Here is a 21,354-nt window from a genome sequence, read left to right on the forward strand (position 1 = left end):
CAACCAGATATCTTGACCTAATCCTTGCAAAAGACATGTGGATTGAATTTCTGATTGATTGATAAGAAATCTGGCATCTTTACCCTCCAGTTATAAAACTTCAATTTTGTTAATGAAGTTTTCCTTCAGTAGTTAAAACTTCAAGACCCTGGCATGCTTCTTAGTTACATTGATGTTCCCAAGACTGTGATCTTCAGATTTTAAACTGACAACAAATGTTTTGAGTACAAGAATATGAAGAGTTTTAACTCCCAACTAGCATTAAGCCAAGCAAGGGTGAATGCAGTAGGTCCCAATTCTCTGTCATAAGTCCACAAGTTCAAACATTTGTTTTTCATGTTGTAAAAATGTTTGGTTTACTGTTCATCTAGTCTGTAAATACACCATGAATTCAGTGCTTCCCCTGAGTGTTTGGCCTGCTGTGTGTGTGGCAGTCCTATACAGTGTGCATTTCTTATGCAGTCAGTTTCTGTCATTTCTCTCCTCTAGCTTATTTCAGGTCAGGAACTCCAGATCAGAGATAGAGTATCTCTGTGATGGAGCTGCATGACACATCTGCCAAATGCATTGACTGCAATGAACAGTTTATTTCTAGTCCTTCAGTTGGTCCTTCTGTTATATAAGATGTCCCTTTATATTTTGTGTTATCCTTCACTGGAAAATACCTTTTCTTTTTTCTTCCTCTTCTTCCTCCTGGAAAAGGGAGTAGGGAGGAATGGTCTTGTTCTTGGAGACCATATTAGATGGAAGACTTTTTGCTGTCCTTCTAGAAGAATCCTTTTGCTCTAGATGGTCTTTATAACTCTTCTGGATCTGCTGGGGTCTGAAGATGTTCCTTCCTCTCCTGCTGCATCACAGAAAGGTTATTTTTAGTTCCTGTTGATCTGATCTGTTGATGATACTGTTCTTTGACCCTCTCTCTACATTACTCACGTCAAAATTATCATCAGCACTATCTTTTATATAATCAGCAGATTAGGATTAAGACATTGAGATCTGTAACTATAACAACACTGGCCAGGTTTAAAGAACCTGGGTACAGCAAGCTAAAGGTGTTGCAAAGGACTTAAACTGTAATTAAAGCACAGCTGCTCCTCAGATGAGCCCTGAAGATTCTACTTGTTGTCCATGTTTCAGATGGCAAGTTCTTCAGTTTTCATGGCATGAGCATTGAGGATTATAGGTGTAATCCTGTCTCTGTGCCCTGTGGCTGTAGAAGGAGTTGCAAAAGATGATCTTTATTTTTCTATGCCCCACACTCATCTTCGGAGGCATTTACATTCAGATCTCTCTTTCAGCCAAGGATTTCCTAACCTGTAGTTAAGGAGGAGTTTTGTTGTCTGTTCAGCAACCAACCTCTTAGTTTGGATATTTTTAGGGAACATTTCTTTAGTGTGACTGTAGTCAAATACTGAACATAATTTCTAGAGATGTGGTCAAAGTCCTGTGCCTGTCAGTGTTTCAGAGGCATTTGGACAATGCCCTTTACAGGCTTTAACTTTTGGTCAAACATGAACTGGTCAGTCAGTGGAACTAGATGACCATTCTAAGTACCCCTGAGTTGGAGCTGTTTTGTTCTCTGTTGTGTGCAGAAGCTGGACCTGATGTGATTATTGCCCTGCAGAGAGCAATGTCAGCTAAAAACCACTGTACTGCTCTGTAAAACAGTAAACAATTGTTTCATCCACCATAAGGCAACAGTGGCCTTTTTTGCTGTCCCAGCAGCGTTTGCATTCAGAGTGGCTTGTGTGTGGTTTAATACCATGCTTTATTCTGTTGTGTGCCTGTGCGAGCAAGGTCCATACGCCTCACTGGCATTGTCTGATTACAGCTCTACACGGTCTCTGTTATTTGGAGAGTGATACTTTAAGCTTGTATTCAAGAGTTAAGATGATGTTCAAGATGACAAATAATTTCTAAGTAAATTTGTTTGAACTAGTTTGCACAGTCCTTCCATTCAAGAGCAAACTTAGAAGCTTAAACAAGCACAAGGTGTTTGATTTGGACACAGATTGCAGTGATGACGTATGCCTGTGAATAGGTGAAATCAACTAGTAATTTCATAAGACTAACCCAAATTGTTACATTATGCTTGGACTGCCAGAAATTACTGATTTGATGGAAAAGGTATTTAATCAGTGCTCTGTAAGCCACTGATAAGGGAGAGTTACATCAGAATTATACCATGAATGGAATCCTCCTCCCCCTCAGTGGAGGGAGGGATGTGTAGCAAGCTTACTGAGCCATGTGAAGGTAATGAAGTATGTGACAGGAAAATCTTGCATTTATTCCCCTGGGTGGCTTAAATGTGCACTTGATGATCAGGTTATTTATACCTTGATGTGCTTCTTAGTCAACAAGTAAGGCAAAGAATATTGCTTGGAGCACTGTCCAGTTCTCCCTTTCTAGATGTGTCCTCTATATTAGCTGTATATTCGTCCTTTTTGTTCAGGTGTAATGATGAACATACCATGTGAAGATCATGTTACAGCAGGACTTTTAATCTGCATTACCAATCAGTGATTTTTGTGGTAGGCTTGGCAAACCTCTTAATTGTCTGGTTACCCTGTAGTTCTGTAATATTTTCACACCCCCCCCTTTCCTCCCCCCAGTTCCTTACATTTTGTGGTTCCCCAAAACAAGGGTGGCCCTTGTTTGGGTAACTTCTCTGGGCTGTTCCAACAGGGTTTGTGGTAATATTCTTTGTCTCTCTCGCATGAGTAAGTCTCCGGGCTTCAGAAAAGTAGATTAAAAGGACAGACTTGGTGCAGGAATTCAGTGACAGTGAGGAAAGCAGTGAGGTTTAGGGTAGGAAGCCTGAAGGATTTCCATGCAGGAGAAAAGCAATAGAGTGAAGTATCATTGTTCTAGATCCAGCATTCTAGTTTATCATAATATTATGTTTTAGCTTGGTCTACTTCAGCCCTCTGAGCAGTCAGTTCATATATAAAGTTGCTTGCACATAAAAAATAAACAAAAAGCAAAAGTTAACTATTTTTTTTTAAACTTCCTAAAGCTGGGTGACATACAGACCTTTTCACTTTAAAGATATAATGAATGACAGCTTTTCATGGAGGAAAAATGTCCCAAGAGCTATGTTCTGGTATCTCTTCTCAGTTCCTTGCGAGTTGTATGGAGCTGTTAATCTTAGCTAGCATTTTATACTGCAGTTTGTTGCTGTAATATCACTTTTGCACAACAGTATAACAGTGTAACAGTATATCTAGGTTAACTTTTTCATTCATATCAAATATCTTTAAACAGGATTCAAAGCACTTTTTATTTTACTGGGCAAAGTTGATGCAGGGCATGCTTTACCGCCTTTTTATACAAACCACACATTTTTCCTGCCAAAAAATAAAATTAATCTTTTCATGGTGTTCTCTGTCAGTTATAAATTAATAACTTACAGGATCTTGCCTTGTATTTGCAGAGAAATCATGATTTTTTTTTTAATTTTTCCCCTTTTTTCTGAAATCCAAACACTGCATGCAGTTGAAACATGTCTTTTAGCAACCTGTGGGTAATGATGTGAACTGTGGCTTTAGGGTATACCTGGAGATAATCAGGCTGTGGCTGACCCGCCTCAACCACCAAGCACTGGTGCATCTCAGTCTTCAGCAGTGGCAGCAGCAGTAGCAACTATACCCACGACTACTAGTTCACTAGGAGGTAAGAAAGGCTGGGTTGGAGAAAATATGATAAACAATGTGCCCTTAATCAGTCTATTTTTCAGTCAGTTTTACGTTCCAGGTGCTTGTGAGCCATTCAGAGGGAATTGGGTAAGAGTTGTTAACGTGGAAATTCCCAGTGTGGTACTTTCCAGGGACAAGTGCTTAATTGTATATCATGTGCAAAGTTTTCAAAAAATGCAGTGAACTTGCACAATTACTTTAATTCAGTGTTCTGGATTCTTAAGTGTAAAACCATGGATGTGGGGTGGGTTGTGTTTTTTCTCACTTAAACTCTGTTTTTCTACTCTGACTGACTGGGCACTGTCCAGTGTGACTATATTAATATATTTACCACACAGAAGCTAGGATATCAAGGGAGAAACCTGAAATTAAGCCATGAAGTATAGCACTGGAGGGACCTATAAATGACCTAGGACTCCTCACTCAGCAGTGCAGCACTTTGACTGTGGCTGGTGCCTGCTGAAGAGAAGGGTATTTATCATGTATTTATCTCCCTCTTAAAGGGGGATAGATGAATACATGAAAGGAGCCTAATTAAGGGGTAGGAAAGGTCTGTCTAGAAATGGTGCTCAAGATACAAGAGACAAGACAGTGGATTGGGTAGATGTGTCTGATTGAGATTAACCAGAGCTGAGACACCCAGAGGGAAGTGTTGGAGATGAGGACAAGGCTCTCGGATCTTAAGAGAAGACTGAGTGAAAAGGAAAATGTATTGTTTAATTTTAGAATAAAGAAATTTTGCTTAAAGCTAGAGTGAGGAAGCAAATTCTTTTATCCTTCAGTGAGTGGTGTATCCTCCACTTTAATATCCTGTTTCTATCTAAAATTGCAGTGTACTTATGCATTTTATTAAGATTCTAAGTAACTTCTTAAAAAACATGTTATTTCACTGATCTTTTTTTCAGGACATCATCCACTTGAGTTTTTACGAAATCAGCCTCAATTCCAGCAGATGAGACAAATTATACAGCAAAATCCTTCTCTGTTGCCGGCATTGCTACAGCAAATTGGACGGGAAAACCCCCAACTACTGCAGGTGGGTCTTAAAAGAAGAAAATAATGCTTACTAATTCTGACCTAGCTTTGCAAGAGAGTCATATGTTGATGTTGTCTGGGATAACATATTACTAAGAATTATAACATTCTATTGCTTGCTTTTCAGCAGTTGCTGCTGTACAGAATGTATTTTCTGTGACATTGGACACAAATTTGAGGCTTCATAAGGGGTGCAGAGGGGGTGAGGAAGTGGGAAGGATTGAAGCATAAAAATTGCATTTGTTCTAGTTAGATATAATGATTTTTCTCTGTGCACTTTTTGCATGTCCCTTTGGCTTGTTAATTCTCTGAAAATAAATATTTTTACTTGTCTGTTGGCATTCTTAAACTTCAGTTTCTTAAATATATGTTTTTCTTTTCCTGTTCTGTGCATCATAGCAAATAAGCCAGCACCAGGAACACTTTATTCATATGTTGAATGAGCCAGTTCTTGAGTCCCGCCAAGGTTTAAGTGGCAGTGATGATGGTGCGAGCACTGGAGGAATAGGAGATGCTGGGAATGCTCATATGAACTACATTCAAGTAACACCTCAGGAAAAAGAAGCTATAGAAAGGGTGAGCCTTTTTTGAAATTCTTGTTGCTGTGGGGTGTTGACTCTGGTGCATGCTTAAGATATACCTAACTTAAACTTTGTTTAGGTCAGTAGTTCTTGCATCATATTTGGTATTTTCATACTTGGCATTTCATAGCTGTTGTAGCCTTGTTTCAAATCATGTATCTTCTTGCTTTATAGCAGTTGAGTCTAAAACACCTTAAATCTGTCTTACTGAGAAGAGGCAGAGCATTTTAAGTGATCAGACATCATCCTGTGATAATTGATGATGGAATGGGTTTCCCTCAGGAATTATTTAGGAAGTAATTCCTCTTGCAGAAGCCTCAGCCAGTACTGCTCTAGATTGTGCCATGACAGGTCTCCAGGTACAAAGATCTGGCTGCTTGAGTACTGTTTGCAAAGTACTTGGAAAGTAAGAGCACTCATAGTTAAGTACATTAACTGAAGTCAAAACTTTACTCAGTTATTTATCTGTTCATGCCAATTTGTTAATTACAGTTTTCTAAAAGTATTGGTAAGCATGAAAATATACTCTGAGGTGGTATATTGCATACATAAATTCTGTGTGACTGACTAAATATGGTTTTGCATAGATGGCAGTGCCCCTGAGATTTTTCTCAGGACAAATTGCAAGACTTTGGCACACTGTGGTAGTGGTTTGGTACCCGAAAGACAGTGTTTCTTCATCTGGCAAAACCAAAGTTCAAGTAAGGATTATTAGAAGATATGAATTTGAATACAGGTGTCAGTTCTCTAGATCTTGAGGAAATTAGCAATTGATAAAATTAGTTTAATAAAATTAATAAAATTAGTCTAATAAAATTATTTGTCCATGTGCTTCTTCACAAGTTCTCATCTTCTCTAGTCTGTTGCATTTCCTTTTTAAGCTATTTTATGCAGTAGAGCTCTTACACCTCTACTGCCTGTTTGGAAACCCAGCAGAGATACATATGCTTCTTTTTCTTTCCATGAAAGACAAACCTCAAAATTTAAGTGTCTTAGTATTGCAGCTGATGCCTTCATGCTGTCTGTGGTCTCAAAATAAAATCTAAGAATGGCTGGTGTGAGATAATAGGACACAGTTTTTCTCATAGTTCTTTGGTCTGTCCCATACATGAAATGCCTTGCAGGTACTGTGAGGATTTTAAGAAAATCTCCAAATAGTAGACTGTACTTGCCTTTGGTAAAACAAGAATTCATTTGCTGAGTGCCCAAAGTGCTGGCTGAACCATTGGCAAATTAGTAAGTTCTTCTCTGATGTTCTCATGCCCAGTTGCCACTGTGTTCCAGACATTAATTAATTCCTTGACTTCTGAAAATCAGATTGCTCTCAGCTTACTTGTCTTGGCTGCAATGTGTAGTTAATTTTTTAAGATAAACAGTTAAAAATATGTCTTAATGTGATGTGCTGGACAGCCTACTAAAGATCACAGGCTGAGAGGTTTTCTTCCAGCCAATTTTTTCTTAAAAGTGCTTTGAAGCTTTGTGTAATTGTTTAAAATAAGCATTGTTTGAAGTTGGGTTTTTTTCCCTGCACCAGTGCAATGTGCCATTACTTCATGGCAGTACTGTGACCCAGGTCTGTTTTAGACTTACTATGTCACTAAAGAAGTGGCAAGTTTTTATGGTGCTTCATTAGACTTAATCCAGTCACTTTTTCAAGTGAGGATCCTCTTTACTACAGGCAGAGGCAGCACCTTATTTTTAACTCACTAAAGTCTGCATTGAGCTAGGCAGCAGCATTATTTTCAAGAAGGCAGTAATTGCTTAAGTGACATCTCAAGGCACTAGACATAGAAAGAAGCCTAACATGCAAAATGCACTTGCTAAATATGTCTCTTTTCTTCAGTTAAAGGCATTAGGATTTCCTGAAGGACTTGTGATACAGGCATATTTCGCTTGCGAGAAGAACGAGAACCTGGCTGCCAACTTTCTTCTACAGCAGAACTTCGATGAAGATTGAGAGAATTTTTTTTCTATTTCACACCTCACACCAGTGCATTACACTAACTCTGTTCACTGGATTGTCTAGGATATTTGGGCTTATATTCATAACGCTTGGTGTATGGAATATAGGGGGTGGGTGGAAGGGAGAACATAGGCAACAAAGCAAAGGAAGCAACAAGTTTCAAATGTCTGTTTTAAATCAGCAGATGCAGAAAATCGCACAGTGTAAAGAAAAAAATATATATATACAACCAAAAAATCAGCTTCTGCAGATAATTAGTTCCTTCTGTAAACTGTAGGTTAACTTTTTCTAGGTTTTCACTCTTACTGTACTAGTTCCAGAAATGTAGTGTAATGCACTGCTTCATGTTCTTTTCCACTTAGTATTGACATTGGAAGTAGCCCGTACTACGTAGATTTTGCAGTCTGTATTTCATGGCAACACTGGATAGCAGCTTTGTGAAATCTAAAAGATCTGAGCAAATGCAATCCTGAATGCCCAAATAGGCGTATTTGGGTTTTTTTCTTCAGCTGTGTTAAAGTAGTGAAAAAACCACAGAATTAGAACAGTGTTGGCTTTTTTCTTTTTTCCAACGAAAACCTATTACAGTTAAAATTGTCCTGATTATTGAGAAACACCACCCCCTCCTTTGTCCCCTGAAATTATCTGAGAAATTGTATACATACAGAAGAAAAATTATTATCCTGTTTACATATTTTCTCTTTGGGAAAAAAAAATAGATAAGTAATTACTGTTCTTCTAATGTTATCTTGCAGTAAAAGTTTCAAAAGCAATAGATTGCATGTTTGGTTTTGTTATATGCACTCTAGTGAGTTGAGTATTCTTTTTCTGCCAGCAAACAAACTGCAAGCTTAATTTTTGTCCGCTGCAATGAGACTTTATCAAATCAAATTTCACCTTCCCAACTTCATTGAACCAGCTTTTATAGTAGAGCTGTAAGTGTTCTGTTGCTCTTGAGTAGATTGTAGTGTTCAAGATATTTCTGTTAAGTAAGGATTTTTGGGGATTTATTCACTTTATAAGGATGAGAAGTTCAAAACTTGAGATATCAAGCAAACTGTCAATTTATTCCAATGTAAAAAAAATTGACACTCGAAACTTTCTATTGAAAATAAACTCTGGTTACAGAGTTTTGAATCTTACTTGTTCATACCTACTTATCATTTATTTTGTTTAGTCATCATAAAATGTTAACAATCTTTTTTTTTTTTAATACATGTTTACTTTTAGAGGTAATTTTGCCCATCATTGCAATACTATGAATAAAAACAAATGTAAATTTAATCTAAAGCTGTTCTGTGCAACGTTACCTGAACACAACATGGGGATAGTTTGATTTTTCTACTGTTGTAGTCCAATTACCTGGATTACAAATTTATCTCTACAGTAACCAGGAAAAAGTATTATTAGTGGTACAGCACTGAATTCCTGTACTACTAATGATGTTAATGATTTTAGTGATTTAGTGGTACAACTAAAAAATTATTTTTTGCTGAGTTTATCAGTGGATTAACTACTTAGCTACTACTTAAGCTCAGAGTACAAGTCAAGTGTCTTGAAAAACGAACTAAAAAGACTGAAACATTTGTATTTCATTTCTTCATTGATTGGCCATAGTCTGTAAAAATATCTGCTCAAAACAATGAAATGTATTAAAGCCTTTTACTTTTTTTTCTATTCTTATACATCTGTGATATTTTTTCAGATAATGTGTATTTTAATTATTCAGATTTTATTCTTTTAAAATTTCTTAGATGAATGTCATCTAAGTGATCAGTAGCACAACCCAAATCTATCAATAGGAGATGTGATACTGCTAAATAGGAAAAAAGTCTTTAATAATGTTTTCATTTTAGAGACATTAATACCTGAGTCAGCTAGTAAACTTCATCTAAATAGGATTCTCAGTTTATCTGTGAACTGAGAGAGATGGATTTTGATTTAGCACTGCATGCCAAAAGGGGCTGTTTGTTATCTGTAAAAGGACCAGCTGTCAGGTACTTGAAAAACACCAAATTGATACAAGGACTTCTTGAATGTACTTTTACTACATAGCTAATACCTAACCAAGACAAAAGCTTTTAGTTTGTGGGAGTCTTCTGTACTGATCAAACTGCTATGAGAAATAACCATTCCTTCTCTAGGAGGGTGGAGAGTAAAGCAAGAATGTCTGAGTGTTTCAGTCCACTCCCTCCATTTTTGATTTTGAAATGTTTACTTATTATAAATGTATTTGAATTAAAGTCTGTTGAGCTTGTTCTTTGTAAAAAAAGGAAAAAAAAAAAAAAGGAGAAAAAGAGGAAAAAAAACTAGTAGCTTTGTTCATTTGTAACTTTGTATGCTGAGTGACTGAGGGATTTATGGCTGCTGTGTTTGAAGCCTTACTAGTCATGCTGTTCCCGTTTTTTCCAGCAGTGAAACAGTGTTTTTGTGACTTCTGATGAACAACAGGTGTCTGACCTTACATGCTAGCAAAAACTGTTACCTGTCCAATAGCGGGATACTTGCCAGGGAGAATCATGTCTCTCTTTGTAGTAGCTGCCAAAAGGGAAGAATACATGGAATTCATGTGGTGTTGAGGAGGTGTGACCTGAGCAAGCTGCCTAGGTATGTTGTGCCTCGTTTTCTACCAAGTACTACCGGGAGTTGTCTGCACAGAGTGCTTCTCAGCTTCTCTGCTGCAGATCTCTTAGGGATTTGGGGATCAGTTTCCTCAGGGCTTTCTGAACAGTAGCTGAGAAAATAAAGTATTTCTTCCTAAGTTTTGGTACTGTAGTCTTTACCTTTGTTGTAAAACTTCTGAATATCTGCTTAGACAAAAGCTATTTATGATGCACTTTTAATTGGGATTAAAAAGTTACTCTGAAGTCATATTAATTCTGTAGTTGTCTGTTTTTAAGTCCTCTCTACAGCTGCATTTTAATGCTTTGGTTCATTTACCTCCTCCAGAGCTGCCTGTTTAATCCAGCTAAAACCCAAGCAATTTTACTGGTTAAATGTCCTGTTCTTACCCCACACTGAAAGAACTTTTTAGGAATGTGAGATAATCACTCTTGAAGCCAGATTGTGACCGATTCTGGAGTGCTGTGTTGAGCTTCACTTCAAGAATGTACGTGAATGAATCAAACAGAGACACAAAGCCAAGTCCTCAAATAATGTATGCATATTGTCATCCATGGTTTCATTGGATATTTATTCTGAGTTTTGGAGGCAGCCACATCTTTCTTATTTTCCGATTTCTCTTAAATCCAGCTCTGTGCACAGAACTGACCTACAATTTCTGCATTTGAAAATACTCTGTAGTTCAATGGAAACAATAAGGTGGAACTGGGGAGAACAGCTTTGTCAGTAACCTTTCTAATTCTTCTGTGCCTTGTTTGGGATGCCAACAGTGTTCAACACATCATTTGAAAACATTGTTTTGGCACGGCAACATCCACCACTATGTGGTTATGAAGCCAAAATTTACAAAATCTTGTGTCTTCATTAAACCATCCAGAAAAGCAGGTTTATTTCATCTGTGATTAAGTGATGTGTGGGAAAAATTTAAGTATTCAGTTACCACTGAAGACATGACTGATAAGTGTTGCAGATGCCTGTATCTACAGACTGCAGCTGATGTTGACTTCTAATTGTGAACTACCAGTTCTGTATTGATATATTTCTTCACAGAATATAACCTGTGAGGAGAAAAAAAGTTTGTGAAACTTCTTGGTTTCTGTCAAGAAACTTCTTGACAGAAAGAATTTCTGTTTTGGTTTCTGTTTCTCAACTTCTTTACTTCTGTGCAAGAGAAATAAATGTTAAACACACACAATTTAACTCCAGTTCTAATCAAAGCACATGTTCATGAAGACATCAGCATCTCTGGAATTTCCTGTCCAAACTGCAGTGAAACTAGTAAAGACAAATATGTACTCTTCAATAATGGTAGTAGTCTGGACTAACTAATAGTGGTAGAGTCTGAAGACCTCTCCACGTCATCCCTTTGCTTTGGCATTTTCCTTGGTGCTTCATGAAGTTATGTCTCACAAACCTGAAGTGCAAAGTGTTTTTCAAAATAGGTGTCTCTCTATTTTTATACAGCTCCACACATAAATGTGGCTACTCTGTGGTGCTGAGGGCAAGGAGCAACATCCTTGAAATTCTTGTTGCCTGAGATAAGAGATTTTAGATGTGATAGACCAGGAGTAACCAGATACACCAGCAGGCAGCTGTTTGCCATCCAAGGGGAAGGGTTGGTTGCTGTCCTTGTAATGTGAAGCATTTGACTTTAAAAGTGCAGCAGCCAAAGATAAAAAATAAGGCTATGTCTCCCACAGGTCTGTGTGGCTGTATCTGTAGAATTGTTCAAAGTCTTGTCAAAGTCAGACATGTATTTTTAATTATATCTTTGAATTAAGTTTGTTTCTTCCCACCCCCACTCTCTTGTCCTTACTCTGAATCCTTTCCTTTCCTTTCCTTTCCTTTCCTTTCCTTTCCTTTCCTTTCCTTTCCTTTCCTTTCCTTTCCTTTCCTTTCCTTTCCTTTCCTTTCCTTTCCTTTCCTTTCCTTTCCTTTCCTTTCCTTTCCTTTCCTTTCCTTTCCTTTCCTTTCCTTTCCTTTCCTTTCCTTTCCTTTCCTTTCCTTTCCTTTCCTTTCCTTTCCTTTCCCTTTTCCCTTTTCCCTTTTCCCTTTTCCTTTTTTTCTTTTCTTTTCTTTTCTTTTCTTTTCTTTTCTTTTCTTTTCTTTTCTTTTCTTTTCTTTTCTTTTCTTTTCTTTTCTTTTCTTTTCTTTTCTTTTCTTTTCTTTTCTTTTCTTTTCTTTTCTTTCCTTTCCTTTCCTTTCCTTTCCTTTCCTTTCCTTTCCTTTCCTTTCCTTTCCTTTCCTTTCCTTTCCTTTCCTTTCCTTTCCTTTCCTTTCCTTTCCTTTCCTTTCCTTTCCTTTCCTTTCCTTTCCTTTCCTTTCCTTTCCTTTCCTTTCCTTTCCTTTCCTTTCCTTTCCTTTCCTTTCCTTTCCTTTCCTTTCCTTTCCTTTCCTTTCCTTTCCTTTCCTTTCCTTTCCTTTCCTTTCCTTTCCTTTCCTTTCCTTTCCTTTCCTTTCCTTTCTTTTCCCTTTCTTTCTTTTCCCCTTTCTTTTTATTATTGAAGAAAGCATGCCAGCTGCAAAGGGAGCACTACCAGCTTCTGTTGGAGGATGGAAGAACAGGATTTCAGAATAGGAAAAGGGGTAGGAAATGGTCTTCAGGGTGGGATATGAAACAGGACAATAAAAGTGCTGAACATCTGGGATACAGACCTGCATAGGGAGGTTGAGGTGAGGACTCTGGACGTGGAATTGACAATGTGTGTAAAAGGAAATGCCTGGGAGAGTTACAAGTGTGAGGAAGGAATGGAGTGGTGTGACAGACAAATAGGGAAGCAGAATGAGCAAACCATTGGTGGGACTCTGGATGTATAAATGAGAGATAGATGGAATATTTGGGAACAGAACTAATAGTTATCTACAAGGACACTTTAAAGACAAAGAAATTGATTATTTTAGCCTATCTAGTAGCTTTTTGTATAGTGCTTTTTTTCTAAAACCAGTTCTGAGGGAAGATTATAAAGAAGTTACAAAACAATGAGGGCAGTAAAATGAAACAAACCAGTTTGTACTTTGGCATTTACCTCACAGATGCGATACAGTACTCTTGGGTAGTCTGACTGTACTGAGGTCCTCCTGCTTAAAGGTGGAGAGGAAAATAAAGTAATATAAATTTTATTTATGAAAGTCTCTGTGTTGCTTGAAGTAAGAGAAATGATCTGCCTAAAAGCATGCATTTAATATTAACAAACATGCAGCTTGCTTTTCCTGTCTCCTGTGTTAAAATATCAAATTTCCCTTGGCAAAGGGCAGGACTGTGCAGGACACGGAGCAATGCTGCAGAGTCCTTTTGGACAATTCATCCTGATGGGATTGTGCCTTTGGAGCATGAATGTAATTCGTGATCCATGAGTGTCCTAAAATCTGAGCTGTGACCTGTGGAAAACTGAGAAAACCTGGGAACACTCAATCTTGGAAGAGCAACAGGGTTAAGATGAGAAGCTACTGGAGTATATTAAATACAACTGTAAGTCAAGAAAGCTGTAATTTTTCTCCAGCTGCAGTAAGAAATTGTTGCTAAATGTGTACATAGCCGTATTTTTCACATTTCACACAATTTGCAGTAAGTGGCTCTCTGGTACACAAAGGAGGCAGAATACACAAAAAGCCACTTTGTAAATCCAGTTGAAGGGTGCCTATGTTGCCTTCAAAGCCTGTGGCAAATGGTCATTCCTGGAGCACTGAACCCCAGTTTGCCATGAACAAGGGTGATTTTGCTCCCAGGCAGGGACAGCAGGGATGGAGAGCTGTTACTGCTGAAATTAACCCCTTGCTGTGGGAGAGGCTTGTGAATTCATCCACTGCTCTTGGCAAGAGGGAGCCTTGTGATCCCAGTTCAGATTTCCCTTTGCTCCAGGGCTGTTTGGATGGTCTTTGTCACTTGAGAGTTCAGCCCTGCTTAAAGGTGAGGGTAGCTTGAGCTGAGAGGAGGTGAGGAGAACAGAGAGGATCCCTGACAAAGGGGTAAGACAGTTTTTGGGAAGAGTATCGTTATTTAACTATTCTGATGCAAAATGAGGCAGGGAGTTGAAGCCATGCATTGATTGACATGGTGCTCATGCTCGAAGGTGGCAGATACAAATTGGTGTTTTTAGAGGAGACAAAACACCCTGCTGGAAGCTAGGGTGGCAATTAAAATATGTTTGCCTAATGGAGCTGCTTATGGTGCAGAATTCTGCCGTTTTTATATTTGGATTTTGAAAGTGAGGCCACTGATTGTGCAGTTTTGTTTCCTTGCCACACAGCTGAAGGTTGTGGTGTCTTTAGAATGCTGTGTTGTTCCCTAATAAGCCTTATCATGCCCTAATAATATCTTCTGAATGCCTTGGATGTGAGTGATTAAGCATGTGCTTACATAAATAGGTGTCTCAGTGGTAAGATGTTATTTGCATGATTGTGGTTTGTAGGTGGAGAAGCTGCAAGCCTGTCATCAAATTACTTGTTCCAGATGAGAAAAATCTGCTCTGTGTGGCTGTCACATCGTCATCATCATAGCTTGCATGGAACAATTAGTGTTATTTTGCAAGGGACTGGATTTTTGTCCCTTTTTTACTCCCTGTTTTGCTTTATGGTGAGTGTGCTGGTTTTGTCTGGGACAGAGATGACAGTAGGAGGATGGAGTTTGGCTTTGTGCTGCAGTTTGGATTGTGCTGTATTATCATTTGTGTTAGTAATACAGGCATGTTTTATTTATTGGTGAGCAGTGTTTGTACAATGAGGCCTTTCTCTGCTCCTCTCACCACCCTGGCAGCGAGGGGCTGAGAGTGCTCAAGGATTTGGGAAGGGACACGGCCAGGAGAGCTGATCCCAACTGACCCAAGGGGCACTCCAGACTGTGTGATGTCATGGCCAGCTTAGGAAGTGGTGAGGACACAAAGGAAGGGCAAAGGACACACACATTCAAGGCTTTTGTCTTCCCAAGTGATGGAGCCTGGCTTTCCTGGGGATGGCTGAACAACTGCCTGCCCATGGGAGGTGATGAAAGAATTCCTTGACTAGTATTTGCTGGCCCTATGGGCCTGTCTTTATCCCAACCCATGAATTTTGCAGCTTTTTACCCTTCAGGTTCTGTCCCCCGTTCCCCTGCTCAGGGGGGTGAGCCAGGGGCTGTGTGAGGACAAGTTGCTGACTGGAGCTGAACTCTGGAAGTGAGGAGAAGACAAGCCAATTAGAACACTCAGAGAAATTTAAGTTTTCTGGATACTTACCTTTTCCTGGATTCTGTTAATACCCAGCTCTGTGTTTTTGGACAGCCCTGTGTTCTGGAAAGTTTTAACACTACTCTCCCTTCACCTCTGACCCCAGCCACAGTGTTGGTTGTCCTCCTGTTTAACACTCAGATTTTGTAATCAGGAATTGATCCATGCTGGGTTGATGGAGAATGAGCAGCTCAGTTGTCAAATTAAATTAGCATTTAAAGAAGCGTAGGCAGAGGTCACACAGAGCTGACCAGGCATCTTGCATGGTTGGCTGGCCAGGTAACTGGGAAAAAAAAGGTGGGGAAAAAAGGGGGAAAAGTTTTTAATTCTGCATTTGAGGAAAGAGAAGGGGAAATATTTGCCAGTCTGGGGAGTTCTGTGGGGGCTGTAGTGATGAATCCCAGGTTTGAGACTCTTAGCAACACACCCATGAGGTGTCTGGAGAAGGGGGATGCCTGAAGAAACCCTGAGGGGTTTATAGATATACAAAAATACGTGTAGCTGGCAATACTAGGGTTGGGCTTAAGTAATTTAAACTCAAACCTGTGTTCCTTAAGTTATGCAGACTTTGAGTGTGCCAGAATCTCGATGGAGACTGCCATCTCAAATCTGAATACGTAAATCTGAGGGTAAGAGACACCTCCAAGAGCTGGTGTAGGGGTGGGAAAGGCAGTCATGTGAGTTTGGTCCTGTGCTTGATCACTAACCTGCTCATCAGATAGGAACAGTTTAAACAGTGTCAAGGACTAGTAATTTCACTTGGAAAATGTCATGATTGTGAAGGATGAAGGTTTTGGAAAAATTCCCCATTCTGGTATTTTGTTGAACTAAACACAACCTTATTTACATCCTGTATTCCATCCTGACCTGTTCTTTCTAAGTTTGCAGCTTTAAATGAATTGGAAGGAAGCTCTCCATGCTTGGTGTCTGCCTGTGACTTTGTTTTGGTTTGGGGGTATTTGGGGTTATTTTTTGGTTGTGGTTTTTTTTGTTGTTTTGTTTTGTTAGGTTTTTTTGTTTGTTTGTTTGTTTTTTTTAGTGGGGGTTTGATTATTTTTTTGTTTTAAATGTTTCAGATAATAACTGATTTTACTGTTTTGGAAAATAGAACTGGGGGCAAAGAGAATACATTACTTTTTCAAATTTGATTTTCTTTCACTGAGCAGAGGCACTAGGTATCTAGATGCTATTGAATGTGGTTCCTATGTTTCCCAATATTCATGCATGGGACCAGGAAGATGAAAAATTCTGAGGGTTGATATTTTGTTTTTTCTCTTTGGTTTCCAGTGCTAAGTGCCTAGGCAGAGTTTCTGTGATGCTGAAAGTCTGAAAGTCTTGGCTGTATCCCCTGTGCCCATGGCAGCAAATCTGAAAGCTTCCATGGAGCAAGTTAATACTTCTGGTCTTGTGCACAAACATTCATCTGACCTGTTCTGGATATCCAGGTGTTGCTGTTCATACATGGGACACCTGTTTGTTGTAGACATGAAAAACTGGTGGTTCTTGTCTCCTGTGACAGCTTAGAGCATGTGGAGTCTGTAGGCTTGGAGTTTGGACCACTGGAAAGGAAGAGAGCACATTGAATCAGACTTTGGTTATAAAGGCAGTTTTCGAGCCACTTGGAGTCAAACCAAAGGCAGCTGAAACTCTGTTGTGCTCCTTCAATAACTTCCATTTGCAAGTTTGTAAAACTCGAGCTCTCCATTGGCGCCATTGTTAATAATTGCATTTTTTCCTCACTTTTTGCTGATTTTTTTTTTTTTTTAAGATGCCCTAATACTGTTTGTCCCATCTCGTGGTCCTGCCTGTGCAGATCACAGAGGATGAATCACCAAGCTGTGGCACATTGAACTCTGGAAACAGATCCTCAGAATCTGGAGCATTGTGTCCTCTGCTGTCAGCAAGTGCCTGTGAAGGCTCCTGATGGGGTTTGTGTCATCTTGTCTCTCTTCTGCTTGAAGGACAATGTCCTCTCATAGTTATTAGCTGCTGCTTTACATGGAGTGGAAAGGCTGTGTGGCTTTCACCATCACCTGTGAACCACAAAGGGGTGGAATCTGATTAGGTTTTTCATATGGGCAGCTTGGCAGGGGGATACACAGTTCACACAGAATTTTTTTCACATTTCAGTGGTGTCTAAGCTTTCCTGAGTAATAGAGGATATTGTTATTAACAGAATTAAATAAGATTTGAGTCACATATTGGAGCAGGTTGTGCTGTTTCCACCTTTGGAGGTTTCCAAATCCAGCCTGGTGGAAGGCCTGAGTGCTCTGATATAATCCTGTAGATCACCCAGGATGACTGAAGATGTCCAGAGGTCCCAGGCTGATTCAGCTCCTCAAAATTAATTATTTTTGTCATGCAGCCTTACCATTCCAGTGGGGATTTATCTTCTATGAGAGCTTAGCCTCAATTTCCATATCCTGCCTTTTCTTTAATTTTTTTTTCTTTTTTTGAAGCTGCCTAAACAACCTTTTAATACTGAATTCTGCCACCTTCTCTTCATTTTTAAGCAGATCTATAGAAATTTAAAAAGCAAGCTTGTCTGACATTGTTAGTTCTTTAAAAATCCATCAGTGGTGTCATGACAAATTAAATTAGGCCTAAGTTTATTTATTAGGATCTGATAGGCAAAAAAAAAACAAAAACAAGAATTTGCAGAATCAGAAAGAGTTAGGTGACTATCAAATGATGTATTGGGAAGAAGGATTTTCTGAGCTGGCATATAAAATAGATGCCAAGGATTATTTGCTGTGAAATTTTCTCATGCCCTTTATTGTTGTGGAAGCAGCTGCCCATTTATTTGTTTCAAAACCATTGCTTCCACAGTGGGCTTACTTCTCCACCTCAACCCCTCCAGCTAAAAGCATCTATTAGTGCTTGTGAAAATTCTTAAAGAGGCAAAAGTCCCACTCAAAAAAACCTGTAATTGCACGGCTTTTTTTTTATTATTATTCTTTTAAACATTTCCCAGTTTTTTTAAGTGCAGACTGAATAGAAAACGTGACTGGAAAGCGTTTAATTTTTTCATGTCAACCAGACAGCGCAGGGATCCTGTTCAACCTTCCAGGGTTGTGAAGAAGTGAGTAGAGTAAATCATAAATACCAAACAGATTTCCGTGGCCTGGACTCCCAGGCTTACCTTGAAGAGGAAACCAGTTGAGTCCCTTGGGTGAGGTGCTAGAGAAATGCCACAGTGAACTCCCTGCAGACTGTGACAGGGGAGCACCTAAAAATCAAGTGCTGAACTCATCCTGCTGGGAGAAGCAAGGAGATCTCTTTTTTCCACAGTGTGTTGGGCTTTCCAGCCATTCTGGTGAGCGTGGAACAAAGCAGATGCATAAGGCACTGCTTTCTCTTCCTGCCTTCTGCTTGGGGTTGGTTTTCTGCTATTTCCTTTCGCTCTGGGACAGCTGTGATGGATCTGTAGGATGGTTTTGCTTACTCTGTTGGGGTACTTAAGTTCAGCTATTAACATTGGTGATTAAGGGCATTCCTAAACAGAGCTCATTTTCTTTGTTATGTCTTTGTCTGGAAGTTAGCAAGAGGTGGAAATCTCTCCCACCACTTTCAACAGCTGGCACTGAAAATTTTGCAACAAAATTAGTCTTTCACCACTAATAAATATGCAGTGGCTCTTTCTGTTGCATCTTCTTGGGACTTTATGCTATATAACTTCCTTATTCCAGCTGTCTGAAAGGAAGAATGAGGATCTTGTTATCCTGAGCCAGTCAGTCACACCACAAGGTGTAAAGCAGTCATGTTTATCAAGACTTTTAGGAGACAGAAGGTCAAAGCTGCCTTTCATCCATGAAAATAATGCATTTAGCTTCTTGGGACATGCTTGCTAAAATTACATCCCCCTGATCCTTCAAGGCAGAGCTGCTTTGGTCTCCATGCCACTGAAGCACTTTGTTCACTGATAAATGACAAGGCGAAAAGGATCGTCCACGTGGAAGCTTCCCTGAGGATTTGTCACCTTGTAATGTCTGAGCTATTAAGAGCAGGTTGGGGGTGGGAGGAGGAATTCCCATTCTGGAGTGACAGGGCAGGCCACAGCACCAAGTGAGGTACCCAAAACTCTGTTTCACTTCAAAGGACTCCCTCACCATCAGCCCTGAAGTTACCAATGCCCCTTCTGAGCTGAGAGAAAACTGAGGGCTAGAAAGGAGCAGGTGCTTCCCAATCCTGCCTCCCTTCTAATGGCACAGGCTGGGCTGTCTCAAGCCTGCACATCCCAGAGCTCATTTCAAAGTGCTAAAAGGGTCTTGACAAACCCAAAGTGAACGGTGCATCCTGCAGTGGGTGTGGAAAGGAATATTCTGGCCAAGAGGGCACTTTGCTGTGCTTCTCAAGGGAGGCTTGCATTTTGAGTGCCTGCTTGCCCACTCTGTCCAAATCTGAGCCTGAGCAGACTGAAAACAATCCTTTCGATGCTTGAAAATAACTTGAGAGGCCGAAAATTAACTTGCCTGCTTTTTAGACTTGTACACTATAATGCAGTGGCTTGTTTCCATGGTGCCTGTTTTCTGCACGGCTCTCTGATTTGTATTAGCAAATTAAAAACCTTGGATCTCCTTTCTTCTCTTCCGTCCCAGACCCAGTGTTGAAAATCACTTTTGAAGCAGTCACTCTGATAATAAATGGAGTCTCCATGGTGACTTGCAGGTGTAAGTGATGTAATGAGGCAAGAAGGATGTTTTTCTCAAACTCCCTGCTGAAAATAACCCAGATGCCCCCCAGATCACCTCTCTGTTTCATCACAGTCTAGCCTTGTGAAAGAGAAAGTAAAAATGGGGGAATGATTCACGTCAGCTGGCCCAAGACAGTGTAAAGGGCATTGTAACGTTAGGCTTCCTCTCATCCCTGCAAGTTTCCTGTGATCATAAAGGAAATCTTGTCCACATGATGAACAATCTGTTCTTCCACCTGAAAGAGGAACCATCACCTGCATGACACAGCCAAAGTGGGGCTTTTTGTGAGACTCCTCAGCTTAAATGCATTAAGTTTCATACAAAGCTGGAGGGCTTTCTGTGCCCAAATGGCAGCAGAGTCTTTGTGGGGATCTTGGTGAGGGTTTGGATTCTTCAGAAAGCTTTCAGTTCTCTGGAAAACGTTTTTTGATAGTGGGATGCTCAGACAGAATTTTTGGCAGCTGGGTGATTTGTCACTGGGTCGGCACCGGTGGCTTTAGTTGCTAATGGCAAGGCAAAATATAGAAAAAAATGTAGGAATTGGCTTTATGGGAGTCTTGACTGAATATCTGCCAGGTAGTCCCTTGAGTGACAAAAATAATAAAAGCCTGGTTTATATGTGGGTTTGTGGCTCTTAGTGTACACTGAGCCCTCATACAACTTTTCCCTGTGCTGAGATGCTCATAAAAGATTTTTCTCCCTGCCTCATGTGAGTTTTTTGGATTTCTAACTGCTTATGGAGAAGTTTGCAGGGCAGTTTGCTTCTCTTCACCAAGACCAATCTGTCTTTGTCTGCTTAACCTCGTAGGGGTGCTACACCTCTGTCCCAGTTCAATCTCTTGAACAGGTTTGGGGAGGGAGTGAAGGTGGCTGAAGAGATCTATGGGACCACAACATACCTCAACTTATCAATGCCATTGATACAACTTAAGCAATGAGGTTCTCTTCAAAAACTTGATGGAAAACCTCAAACCCTTGGGACTAAGCTCTAAGTCCTCAGTGGCTCCTGTTTCCTGTGTGTTATTTGGGACATCTTCCTCCACACTGAATGCCTGAGCCCATCCAATATTCAGATTCATAGCCATAACTATTCTTTTATTTGCTGATGGATATCTCAGCTGCTGTAGTTCTCCCAAGTGTCTTTCCAAGTAGGCCTGTCCTAAGAGGCCTTAATAATTTTTTAAGTTTCAAAGATACAGACCTTCATGCCAAAGCAGGGAATGATTTCCACTTGACTATTTACATTTCAAATTTTTAAGATTTGTAATGAAAAAAAAAAAAAATTTCCAGGTTTCCCTTAAAGAAAGGGCTGGAAAGCGACTTTACTCAAGGGCATGGTGGGACAGAGGAAGGAATGGTGTTAAGGAGAAGGAAAGCAGGTTCAGGAGGCACTGAAACAAAGACAGTGAGCCTTGGAAATTCCACTTCTCTTGGACACCTCTTTGCAAAGCCAGAGCGCTGTGAGGAAGGCTGAGAGTAAATAAGATTCAATCACTGTTCAGTGTGCTGAGGGCTGACAAAAGGAGCCACTAATTTTCCTTCTGCAGAAGAAAAACAAAGGAT

The 21,354-nt window shown here is 39.7% G+C and overlaps 1 protein-coding gene across 1 annotated transcript in view; it reads left to right on the plus strand.

Annotated features, from left to right (window-relative positions):
• RAD23B (RAD23 nucleotide excision repair protein B) overlaps positions 1-10,145 on the plus strand; it is a 35,646-nt gene extending 25,501 nt beyond the window's left edge. The window contains exons 7-10 of the mRNA XM_021533994.2: positions 3,549-3,672; positions 4,601-4,731; positions 5,130-5,306; positions 7,155-10,145. Of these exons, the coding sequence (XP_021389669.1) occupies positions 3,549-3,672; positions 4,601-4,731; positions 5,130-5,306; positions 7,155-7,268 (546 nt within the window). The 3' untranslated portion in view covers positions 7,269-10,145. The remainder of the gene's footprint in view (positions 1-3,548; positions 3,673-4,600; positions 4,732-5,129; positions 5,307-7,154) is intronic.
• The last annotated feature ends 11,209 nt before the right edge of the window (positions 10,146-21,354 follow it).

The sequence above is a fragment of the Lonchura striata genome, chromosome Z (assembly GCF_046129695.1).
Source record: "Lonchura striata isolate bLonStr1 chromosome Z, bLonStr1.mat, whole genome shotgun sequence".
NCBI classification, from domain to species: Eukaryota; Metazoa; Chordata; class Aves; order Passeriformes; family Estrildidae; genus Lonchura; species Lonchura striata.